Source organism: Cydia fagiglandana, chromosome 17 (assembly GCF_963556715.1).
Source record: "Cydia fagiglandana chromosome 17, ilCydFagi1.1, whole genome shotgun sequence".
Lineage (NCBI taxonomy): Eukaryota > Metazoa > Arthropoda > Insecta > Lepidoptera > Tortricidae > Cydia > Cydia fagiglandana.
In genome coordinates this window covers 6378109-6391652 of record NC_085948.1, presented here as the reverse complement: position 1 = coordinate 6391652, position 13544 = coordinate 6378109, and the positions used below count along the sequence as shown (strand labels likewise).

The window sequence follows — 13544 nt, the reverse complement described above, 5'->3', positions numbered from 1 at the left end:
CACTTATGTGGCGAGCACTGGCTGATGCGCGCTATTGCGCCGGCCTGTGCTGTCTAGTGTATCAATGATCGGTCTCGTCAATGAATGATTCCTAAGATTCTGCCTAACCGTTTTATTTAATATTATAATTAACTCAATTATCGCGAGTGGAGTTGTTTGTTTTCTTAATTGTTGTTTTCCTACATTTGTAGGTACAGTATTTACTGTGAGAAGTAAAATACAGCTGTTGAGTTAGACGAAAATTTTTACTGTCGCTCGTCCGTAGATTATCGGCAGTTCATCACTTCCACATATACTTTAGACGCGACGTCTGATCCGCTACTTTTTACACTTTTTACATTTTGCACCTTACTCCTTTGTAATAAGGCGAAAAGTGTAAACATAATATCTTTGACGTCGACTGTACACTTCCGGCTTCATTATATTGTAGCTCTTGTACTGTAACAGCCCTCTAAGTTTATTAACGAGTATAATGTAGTGAGTTTTCAAACTTAAATTCTCGTGACTCACACTACAGTTTACGGTTCAACTCTCGTATCACTTACGCGACAAGTACGAGCGAAATGAACGCGCGAAATCATTTTGATATCGAAATTTAAGTGCAAATAATCGAATCGAATTCGAATTTATTTAATTAGTAAAAGGTTGGTCTTGCGCTGTCCTTGCTTAAGTGCGCGGCTGCTTATTTATTATTATACTTGAAATTTTACTTGAATGTTTGGCGGGAAATTCAAAAAATCTTGGGCTGGTCACACTTTGTGTAGTAGGAATTATAGTTTAGATACTAGAAAATAGTTTTGATTTTCTATGCACGCGCAAGGTACCTAAGAATATAAGTTGAATATACTTCCGTTGACGTGCACTCAAAGTCAGCTCACATAATTTCTACCACTATGTAAAGTACAGTCAACGATAAACACATATGTTAACACTTTCTCACCATATACCATTGTAACAAGGCGAAAAATTAAATGTAGTGTAAATAAGACCTAGCTCGATAATACCGTAATATTAATCCATCACCAAAAAAAAAATACATAAGTACTATGCCAAATATGCTAAATGCCAAGTATCAAAATATTTATAGAGCACCAACCTCCTAATTTGTTTACATTTGTTAAGGAGTTGTAAACATTGCAGTTTTTAGTTATATAACGCCTTCAAGCAACACCGGCAAGTATAACGTGTAACTACACGTTAACTTCGCACATTATCGTAATTATAAAAAGCAGTGGTGGCCGAGTGGATATGACGTCTGACTTTCAATCCGGAGGTCGCGGGTTCAAATCCTGGCTCGTACCAATGAGTTTTTCGGAACTTATGTACGAAATATCATTTGATATTTACCACTAGCTTTTCGGTGACGGAAAACATCGTGAGGAAACCTGCATACATCTGCGAAGAAATTCATAGGTGTATGTGAAGTCCCCAATCCGCATTGGGCTAGCGTGGGGACTATAGCCCAAGCCCTCTCGCGCATGAGAGGAGGCCTGTGCTCAGCAGTGCGACGTAAATAGGCTGAAATGATGATGATTATCGTAATTACATACTCGTATTTACGAGCTTAAATAATAGTTTACGAACCTCACTCATTAGACTTTATTAATATTATTTAAAATATGTGTCGCTTAACTTCAAACTTGGGTAAATCCATTCGACCCTCTCAGCAAATATAGACCCTATTACCTTTTCTTAATACCAAAATAGCATAATCTGACAGATGGATTTACCCGAGTTTGAAGTTAAGCGACTCATATATCCCTTATAAACCGAATACAATTTGAATGAATGACATAAATTGACAACTGCCTTTTAGCTTTTTTTTAATCATAGATAATGGTGATACAACAACGAAATATCTGTCAACAATTTTTGGCTAGCCAGACTCTACAAAGTTGGCAACGGTTGCTAAACTAAAGTTAAATATTAAAATGAATATATTAGCGCTTTTTATTGCCCGTGTTTTGTAAGATTTCGCCCTACACTTCCAACTCAGAAAGGAAGCTAGAATATAATTATCCTAAGTATTCCTAAGTGTAGAGGGTATAATAGGCGGAGCGCCGGGGTGGGAAGGGGCGATTCAGGAAACACAGTATACCGGTTGACATATGTATTATCTTCCAGCTTGTACACTCTAATCCCCTAATACTTGTTATACTAACATTATATATACTTATTCTACGTGATCGAAGAGGAAATCCCTTATCGAGTGGAGGCGCAAGATCTACATTAAATGTGCTGATCACTCAATATGCACAGACGTGCCAATATGAGTGTCTGCCTATCGCAAGGGTCATAACACAAACACGTTGAATAAGTAAAAACCGCAGACACTTACGCTCACAATTATAGCTTTACTTTTTTCTAAAATATGTTCATGACTCAAATAATTATATTAAATCATACTCGTACTAACTGACTGTTTAAATGAAACAGAAATATCACAATACCAGCATGACGCGTATTCCTGAAGATAACTATTCGGTTTACGTCATTTCATGGGCGATGACGCAATTATAAAGCTGATTATTTTAGTGTTATTTTAATTAATCGTTAGGTAAGTAAACTTTTCATCTCTTTGGTGAGGTAACATTGATCCTCGAATTTTATACTGTAAGAAATTCGTTTCTTTATGCTTTCATAATGTATTTCTGTTAAGGTTGCCAACCACACCATGAAATACTATGAAATCTTAAGCTAGTGTTAAAAACCATAAATCAATAGGTATTCCTCAAAAATGTATGATCAATGTTAGCTAACTCGCGAATCATAGTAACCCCAGTCGCTACCTACAATATTTATCCCTATCTCCCTATCAATATTTATGAGCGAGCAACAACGAGTTGATCGTGTCGATTTAAAATCAAATTAAAACTTCATTTTTAGAACATAATAATTCGTTGCCTTGTGTGTTTATCTAAATCAGCCACAACACAAACCTTATTGAGCTTACCTACTGTAGGAGATTATCCCACAATATTTATTTATTTTTAATGGATTAAATATAGTAAAGTTGGGTCTTTCTTTAACATAACCACGATGTAAAGTTTACAGTATACAGAGATATTTATGGGGTTTTTGCTACAGCCCAAGTAGCATGGAAGTGTCGGCAACATCAATATAGCAGCCAATTAAGAACTTAGAGTGATTTAAGGGACGTATAAGAGTGTCAGAAAAGATTTAAGCTGTATAAAAGGTACTTTACAGACATTATACAGCTCAAGCTGTATAAAATCATTATAAAGGATTCTGCGGAAGCATGGGGTGCTTTATCAGAATATAAAAATCTACTATAAAACTAAAAGTGTTGTGAGAGACTACAAGCTAATTCTATCGTAAAAGCTGTATACAGGCTGTATTGTAGTAACACTTGGCACTTTTAGCTGTACAAAAGTATCTGTCAACTCCGTTTTAAAACATTAAGTGTTGTGAAACACTACAAGCTAATTTTATCGTAAAAGCTGTATACAGGCTGTATTGTAGTATCACTTGGCACTTGTAGCTGTACATTTGTACAAATGTATCTGTCAACCCCGTTTTAAAGCTATTTCTTATGGCGTAATCTTACTCTCCTATAAGAATAGTAGTTGTATAACTTCTGTCTGTAAGGGTATTATAAAACCAAATGAATAAATGGCAGCTATAGTACAGCTTTTTTCTGTATTACTGATAGAATCGCTTATAACAATCTTTTGGCGTAATTTTACACTCGTATAAGTATAGTAGTGTAATGATTTCTGAAAATAAGTGTATTATAAAACTAAAGGAATATATGACAGTTACAGTACAGGTTTTATATTTGTTATACGGATCTCTAAAGAGAATTATAACTTATGTACGGAGAACCGAAATACAGCCAAACGAATACAAATATTCTATTATAAAGCTGTTTTAATTACAAAAGCTGTAAAAGACTCTCCATTTATTACACAGCACAGCTACTAAGATTATAATGCTCTCCAACTATCATGTAGGCTGTTTAAAAATTGTCGCCATTTTACAATAAAAATAAAAACGTATTTGTAAATATAATTAAAGAAATACTTGCAAATATTTAGCAGACTAACGCCGTGTTATGATTACCAGCTAAAATAAATTGTTTAGCCTTAGAATTAATATTTATAAATATTTATGATACTCTAACCTTAAAAACAAACAGTAACTTTACCGATACGAGTATTTGATATTTTCCTTATGGTTTCTCTTTGTTATTTTGTAGGCGCGTAAATATTTTGCCAGAAAAGATACACAGGTTCACAATAAATAATAATCCGCACTTACCAATAATGTAATATTCCATTCAAGTCCTGTACTATGTACATATATATATATATATATATATACATATATATGTGTATGTATGTGTGTATTTACTTTTACTTTTGCCATCCACTATAACACTTTATTGTCGCCATTACTATATTACGAATGAACAAGATTAAGACATTTTAGTTTCTTAAATGATTATTATTCTCTTGTAATTCTTTCTTATAACTCATTTAAAACTTATATTCTTATATCGTACTTATAAGAGATTATCTGTAGTGTTAAGGTTTCCTGTTACACCGAAATATAGCTGTAATGCAGCTATTATGCAGCTTATGTATTGCTTATACAGCTACTCTACAGCTCTAATAACGCCAAAGGCTGTATAATTTGGGCCCTTTTTTTACTTATAAGGGCTGTATAAGCGCTTATACAGCCTTTGTACAGCCTAACTGTACAGCTTATAGTATACAAATAAACTTTAATACAGCTTATATACAGCTTGCAATGCTACTTGGGAGGACACGAGGTAAATTTAAACTGTTGCAGGATAATGTACTTTATCCTCGAACAATTAAAAACACCAACCAGTTCGTAGCTCATTTGCCAGTCAGTGAGGAATATGATGATAGGCAGGATGTATAAGTTCTTTGTGATATACAGTATTGTAAATCTGTCACCGACCGTATTGTCAAGTGATAGAAATGTAACAAGTGCTCCTGAATCCTGTGCATCCAGTACCGGTAAAGGTATTTTATTCTATTTTCTTAAATTTACATAAATGAAAAACAATTAAACTAAAAGTACTAAGATTTTGTTTTCCTGCTCTTTAACACACAGAGTAAAAGTTCCATGGGCTAGATTTACATATCTCCAGAAATCTCACTCACAATTACGCAAAATACTATTGCGCTACGTTATTTATTCCAATTCCTTTATTCCAGGTAACGGCTACATACCGGCTTATCCTTTGTATATATTGGGAACTATATCAATACTCTTACTTATAGTATTGATAGCATTAATAGTATACGTCTTTGTAAGGCCAAAGTTCCAGAAGTTCAATATAACCACACGGCTGGAGAATGGTGTCCGGTGCCCGACGTGTCAGACAAATTCTGATTCAAAAAGTGAAAATGATAATAACCACGCACTAAAACGAATAGAGAGTAAATCTATTACACCAAATGATTTTAACACTCTTCGCAGTCTTAAGAAACCAGAAGCTTCAAGTGATAAATCTCCAAAGTTTACCAAAAGTGTCGCTAAAGATTTATCTTATATTTTACCTAATCAGATGACGTCAATTTGTATAGAAGTATTAAAACGTACGGATGAGAATGATTTATCAAGCAGTCTTAAAAAAATAGATCAATTAGTGCATGAAGGCAAGGAAGCAATATCTTCAAAATGTGCATCAACTCCATCTTTAGATGTTTATGACACCCTTCCAAAAACCAACTATGGTAGAAAAATCAATAAACAGAGAGGTGGAAATATCAAGACTAGTGGCAAAGTAGGCAAAGGCAAACCAAAGCCAAACTGTGAAATATATGACTTTCCTAATGAACAAAATTCTTTCTACGATTTTCCGAAACGGGATGATGGTGTTAAAATTAGTGACAGTAATCCGATCTCAAATTTAGAAATATATGACTTTCCTAAAGAAAAACAATCTGTTTACCATTTTCCGAAGTCAAATGACGCTGCAATATCAGGTGATCCAAATCCAGGGATATATGACTTTCCTCCACCATCTAAACATTTTAAACCGAAATGTAAAACCCCTGACTATGATCAGACAGAGGATATTTCATTCAAGCAAATTGCTATTGAACCCGAATGTATAGATGACAGTACAGATAACATTTACATGAATGCGAATGAGTTAGAAATGTAATAAAAATATTTTGACAACAATACTTTTGCAGTTTACGTAGAAATGCAGCGCGTTAGTAAATAAATAATCTAAAATACTTAATCTTTTAATGTAGTAGTGACGTATGTAGCATCCAAATTTTAGGGTTTAAGAACACATGTTTAGTTGTATCCTCAAAGCTCAATGAAAAGAAGTAAAGAACATCAAATATGTCGGTCTACATGTACTAAATCTTATTTAGTTAGCTTTAGTTAGTTTTTTAGCATAATAAACAGTTAAAACTTTCTATGTTATTCTTTTACCGTTTTTATAATGATATTATTATTTTAATAGGTATGTAGAAGCCATCTGGTGGCCTTAGGTACATCGAAATGAAAATCTTGATTATTATTTGAAATTGCACGTCATTTATTATTCTGTATTATATAGAATAATTACGGTAATAAAAGTCCTTAATACATTAACTATGCATCGTTGGATTTCTGGAAGTCCCAATACACCAAAGGAAAACGAAAATTTATTGAATAATGTCCAATTTTATTGTTGTCGTATAATTTTTCATAAATATTATTTAAAAATAAAAGAAAACGGGTGGCAAACTGCTTCTTGCACGATCATCCCAAAGTCATGGAAAATAACGAGAGGGTATTAAGTTCAGCCCATACTTAATCAAATTTTGGTAAGTAGGCCAACCGGCAGCGGCGAGATAACTAGCGATCGAGTATTTTCTCGTACAGTCGCCATCAGATATATCGGAGCGGCCAAGGTGTTCACAATATCTTGACAATAGAGATATTTCACAGATATTTGTGAACGCCTTGGCTGCTCCGATATATCTGATGGTGACTGTTCAAGACACGTACAGCGAGCTGGATAAGTGCATGGACACAGTATTAATGCAACTGATTCATAAAGTGGCCATTTCACTTTTTTAGCTAGGTCTACACATTACCTCAATGGGTCTACATGCAGATGTACAATTTTGATATAATTTGAAATTATTTGACTAGATTTATATATCTATATCCCGTGTTTGCATAGAAAAATAGTTACTGATTAGTGATTACCAACCGGGCGATTAATATTATCAATTAAGAACAATCAAAGAAGAACAAGTAGTGAAAGTAAAGCGTATTTTTTTCCCGACGACATAAGCAAACATCGTCATATTTACCAATTACCCAAAACCGTAACAAAATAATCACCTAAATAGGTTTATATAGAATCATTCCTCGTGAAAACTGCATGGTAATCCGTTCAGTAGTTTTTGAGTTTATTGCGAATATACAGACAGACAGACGCGGCAGGGGACTTTGTTTTATAAGATATAGTGATTAATTTTTAAGATTAGGAGACCCGTATAGAAAAACTATACATAGTTGGTTTTTTAGCATTGCAAAAGGACTACGCGATCTCGACCTGTATTTTAATTGAAAACCGATTTTTAAAAATCAGTAACCATTACTTATTAGAAAGCAAAAGAATATAAATAATCGTACATGATTCATAAATTTCATAATTGTTATATATTTGCTATGACTTATTTTTCAAAAGCGTTTCTCAATAAAAAGACACGTCAAGATTGTTTACCTTTTTTCTAATGCTTAAAAAACGAACTACACTTAGTCGGCGGTGTTGGGACTGCCTTAGTATGTAAACACGTTAGTACTTACATAAAATGAGCAACCTATGACGCATCTTCGTGAGTTCCAAGCAGGTAGGTACTTTAAACACACCTATGCTAGCCTCTAGCCGCCCATACGTCAAACCTTGCCAAGCAAAATGAAACTATGATTCATTCAACACAAAGTTCAAATTAAAATGGAACAGGAGACCTTTTTATAGGTCTCTGGGCGGCTAGAGGTTAGTAAAGCTTTCAATCTTCGCAATATATACATTTAGTTTCGCACGAGGCGTCAAAAAGTCGATCTCAATACATTTGCGCAAATGTCTCCGTAAAAGTGAAACCAATCGGTAAAGTATAAATGTGGGGAAAATTGCTTTCTTTGGTAGTACTTAACACGATTTCGGGAACCTAATGGATATGTTTTCTTGGATAAGGAAAAAGTATTGCCTCGGAATTGATACAGACGTTATAACGGTTTTCAAAAACGCTTAAAATCTTTTGATGGGTGAAGTAAAATGTTACGATTGTAACATATTTTGTATCTATTTCATCAACATCAACATCATCATCTCAGCCATAAGACGTCCGCTGCTGAACATAGGCCACCCTCTTGGATCTCTCCATACGTGCCGGTTGGAAGCGACCCGCATCCAGCGTCTTCCGGCGACCTTAACAAGGTCGTCTGTCCATCTTGTGGGTGGACGTCCTACGCTGCGCTTGCTAGTCCGTGGTCTCCACTCGAGCTCTTTTCGACCCCATCGGCCATCTTCTCTGCGTGTATCTATTTACAACAAAGTATTGATGTATTTGATATTGATAGTTAAACTGCAAACGTTTGTGTATTTATTGTAAAGAGTCATAAGGAAAATGTGAAATGTGTCATCATAATACAGTTATCCTGTAACTAGTGAACTATAGTAACCATTTATTAATTGGTGTGTTAATTGTTCGCTCGTCTACGAGTTATCACAATAATATTGTCTACTTACTAGTTTGGCTAGAAGGATGTGTAAATTATTTGTGATATTCAGTATCATTTATATCTCATTGCCGTTTTGTGCTTCAATATCATGTCGACCCTGTCCTAAAATTGGTAAGTTTTCGATTTTACACACCTTTTAGACAAGATAACTAGTATGTATATCATTCATAATGAGGGTTTTATAAAGGCATATAAACAATATTGTTATGGATTTATTTGGATTACTTCTTGGAATACGTTGCCTTAATGAATAGTAAAATGTATGTTTTGGAGATTTTTTTTTCAATGTTTTAGGACAATAACTTCAAGATTGTTAACATTTTTAGATTTAAGCAGAAATAATTTGTTGTTATTAGAATGTTTTTATTAGATTCATAAATAACATCCATAACTCAAGGAACAAAATATTCGTGATGAACACACAAAAAGATGCCCTTACTTATTTGAACCCGAAACCTCCTGCTTCACAGGTAGGGTCCCTACATTATGTCTAATAAATTACAAGTCACGAATTTTGTTTCAGAATACAATAGAATACCAGCATATATCCTGTATATATTAGGATTCATGTCGATACTGCTTATTGTAGTGTTGATATCATTAATATACGTGTTATGGAAGACGAACTTCCTAAAACGCAAGCATACCACACAATCAGCAGAAAATTTCGAAGGAAGAGATGCTCAGTGCCCAACGTGTCAGAAAAAAAGAGCGGGAGGAATACATTTGGAAAAGAATACCGGTGATTTTAAAAATCAAAACGACAATGTTCAAGTTCATACTTTAAAAAGACAAGAGAGTGAAGTTATAATAACAAATGACTTCAACAATCTACGAAGTCCTAAAAAATCAGATGCTTCGGGTAATATTTCTCCAAGAATTATCAAAGGTGTTGCTAAAGATTTACCATATATATTACCGGAACAAATGACGCTAATTTGTAAAGAAGTGTTAAAACGTGCCGCTAAAAACGATTCAATAAACAGTCTTCAAAACATAGATCAATTAGTAAATGAAAGCAAACCTAAGGATGAAATAGTTTTCAAATTTGCATCAACTCCAGCTTTAGATTTGTGTGACACTCTTACAACACCCCACAGTGATAGAAAAATTCAATTTGACACGAATTGCTCTACACAGCCAGGAACTAGAACATCAAGTATTAGTAAAACGGATAAAGGTTTAAAAAGTAGAAGTAATTCAAGAGATGACAAACCAGAACCCAATTTGGAAATATACGACTTTCCTAAAGAACCAAATAACATATACGATACGTTTCCAGAGGAGAAAAGTGTAAAAGTAAAAAATGTATCAGGCTATGTAACACCATGTTTTGAAAATGAATTGTCATCTGGACATTTTGACCCCAAAGAGGAAAAGCGTAAGTATGCCGACATAAAAGATATTTCATCCGAACAAAGTACGATTAAAAATAAGTGTACAGATTACAATGAATATGACAACCCAAAGAATGAAAATGGATTAAACAAAATGTATATGAACGCAAATGACGTAAAATACAATAAAGCACATGAAGTAATATGAGAGTTGCATCTTGTATGCATCCCGGAGGAGTCATACTAATATATTTTAACTCATACTAATTTATTTTAGTGTGCGTGAGATACACGCCAATTAATGTAGTAAACGAAGCAAGTTGTTGTATGAAGACCCATGCATTAATTCCTCAGTCGATGAAATTTTGCTTGGTTATTGTATAGTATGAACTGAAACTAACATTATAAATATCCAAAAAAAAACCGGCCAAGTGCGAGTCTGACTCGCGTTTCTAGGGTTCCGTACATAATTCCGACTCACGCTTGACTACACATTTCTAATAGGTTTTCCTGTCATCTATAGGTAAAGAAGTATTTTGTGTATTTTTTTCAAAATTTTAGACCCAGTAGTTTCGGAGATACAGGGGGAATAATCATTTTTTGGCTATTTGTATTTTCTTAAATAGCTTCGAACCTATGTATTTTAAAATTAAAAAAAAAATACGTCCATCTTTGGGTTACTAATTTACATATCTGTACCAAATTTCAACTTAATTGGTCCAGTAGTTTCCGAGAAAATAGGCTGTGACAAACAGGCAGACAGACGCACGAGTGATCCTATAAGGGTTCCGTTTTTTCGTTTTGAAGTACGGAACCCTAAAAACACTCCTAAGTTAGGTATTTATACGTAAAAATACGAATCTGTTTATATATTTAACCGAGTAATTCTTCCGTCCAAAATTTTTTTACCAAATATGTTATTGGTATTTCTGCTGGGACATTTTTTTAAATATTTCATATATTGTTGCAATACGTTACATGAATATTTCCGGTGAAGACGAAAGTTTGAAAGGAGCATTATTTTGTAAAAAGATATTAACGATTTAAGACTTTAGGTATTTACTTTAATTCTATTATTATTATTCTTTGGATATTTATACAATACTTATTATTTATTGATACTTTATCATACTGTAAAGTTTTTTCTGGCTGAGGAATTACTGCGGGGTCCACTACCTTTATTTACTACACTAAATTACCAAAGCGATTGTCAAGTTCGTACGAGTATATAACAAAACCAGTTCAAAACCATAACAAATCCTTAAATCTCAATCGGACCGGAATCGGATAAGCATTGATATTTATGCATAGACACGTGTTTCATATTGTAGTCAGTTGTACTTGTAAATTTGTTGGAATAAAAAGCCCCTGATAACACATTTGAGCACGTGTATTAAGAACCGAAATGTTTGTCGTAAACCTTGTATATTATTATATAATTTAAGTTTATATTCGGGGTATGTTATGCTTAATCTTTGTAAAATAAATTAAAAATGATGTAAGATAACTAAATGAATGTATTTATTGGTGAATTATGTAAATAAATTATACATATATTGTATCCAGAAGCAATATTAATTACGTATTTTAATTTTAATATCTAAATACGAAATCCGAATCTTTGAAATGAATGGAAAATAAATTAAGATTTAATTCTCGAACTCCTTATTCCAGGATACCTACCCATTCCGCACCCTAGGGCCTAAAGGATCAAGAAGTATAAGTACTTGAAAAATAATAAATGGACATATGGGTGTTTTTTTTTTTAATACTTACCTATTTTTGTACGCCATTGTATTTATGGCGTCCGCTTCTAAGCCTAAATTTCTAAAATCATGCCGAAGATATAATAATTTTCATTAAATGTCAGCATCTACAAAGTAGGTACAGCGAGCTACAAAAGTGCTTACCCACTTTATTAATGAATTCATTATTGCAGCTGTGTATATTGGTTATCATTTTGAATTATGCCCTTAAAGTTGTTAAGTAGTTGAATTTCGTCGTAATCATATTATAGACTGTTTAAACATAGATTATAGCATTTATGGTGAATGGTCTCCATCATTCACTACATTACGCTGTATTGTTTGCGCAGTTCTAGATATTCCGTTTGATGGTCTAAACGTGAACAAGTGTGCAGAGGATTAACCTAATTGCATAATGTTCTTGCGTAAGCTAAACCAATTCGGTTGGAAATCTGGATGATATCTTTAGAAGAATAACGTCCATGGTACGTAAAAATAACGTACCATTGGTTAACATTTGAATGCAGATTTTGAAATAAGTTTTATTTAATGTCTAGGTACCGTAAAACGGGGTGAGTAGGTTTCGCGGGGAGAGTTGGGTTATGAATGGGGAGAGAAGGTTTGAGAGAGGGGTGAGAAGGGATTTTAAGGCTACTGCTACAAAAATAATGTATTCCAATTTAAAATGGCGCTATAGTAATACGCATAATAAAAAAAAACGATCCAATAATCCACGCATAATCTTCCAAAATCAACTTTGTATGAAAAACCCTCTCACCCCAAATACGAGGCACTACGGGGTGAGGTGGGTTTTCGTCTTTATCGTCAAAGTTATGAAATGGAATTACCCAAAATAAAATACAAACGTCCGAACCACTTATTATATACACCATTCAGTTTTCCCATGTAAAAATAAAATTTTATCGAGGTTTGAAAGTCAAATTTCACCCAACTCACCCCATTTTACGGTACCTTATCGGATTTGTTACACTCAGCATTAAAACTAGCAGATCAGACTACGCGCCAAAAGTATTTATTATTTACCACTCACTAACAGCGTATCAAAAAGAGATATTTCTCTATAGATAGAAAGAACCATTAACCTGTGGTCTACCAAGCTGCCAAAAAAAGCACCCATCTAAATATCTACCCCGTCCGGAGATCTCCGTCAATTAGGTATTCTGAACCCCGTATTTGTTACGGACGGAGATCTCCGGCAATTTAACCCTAATCGAAAAGCAGTTTTTTATCAATTGAATTAAAGCTGCTTTTTACCTGCCAATTATCTCGGATGCAAAAAGAAATCGCTCGTATCAAATACAATCGGCCGGAGATCTCCGGCTTGGGTAGACGACAGGTTAAAGGTTAAATTGTGACAGTTACTTTGAACACGAACTATAGAGATACATATATCTTATTTATAGAGGCCGGGTCCTTTATTTTATGGCTAGGATAAATAATATTATACGCATTATTGCTAAAATAACTATGGATAACCTTTAGTATCTCCTCGTACATTTTTCCCCCAACAGAAATGTCTGAATACCACACCAAGCAGGAGCTCTTTACCTTGCAACATTCAAGTGGCATGCATTTTTTACCTCCACAGACGCCTGAAATAAGGATAAGCAAAGGTAATTGTCAAGTTTCGTTGCTCTGACTATAATGTAGCATTTTCCGTGTCTGGCTATAACGTCCCCATAGCCGG

At 34.0% G+C, this 13544-nt stretch overlaps 1 protein-coding gene across 1 annotated transcript; it reads left to right on the top strand.

Annotated features, from left to right (window-relative positions):
• The first annotated feature begins 8612 nt into the window (after positions 1 to 8612).
• On the top strand, positions 8613 to 11709 carry LOC134672695 (uncharacterized). The gene is made up of 2 exons (XM_063530648.1): positions 8613 to 8865; positions 9278 to 11709. The coding sequence occupies exons 1-2, from the start codon at positions 8778 to 8780 to the stop codon at positions 10297 to 10299; spliced, it is 1110 nt and encodes a 369-aa protein (XP_063386718.1). The 5' UTR covers positions 8613 to 8777; the 3' UTR covers positions 10300 to 11709.
• The last annotated feature ends 1835 nt before the right edge of the window (positions 11710 to 13544 follow it).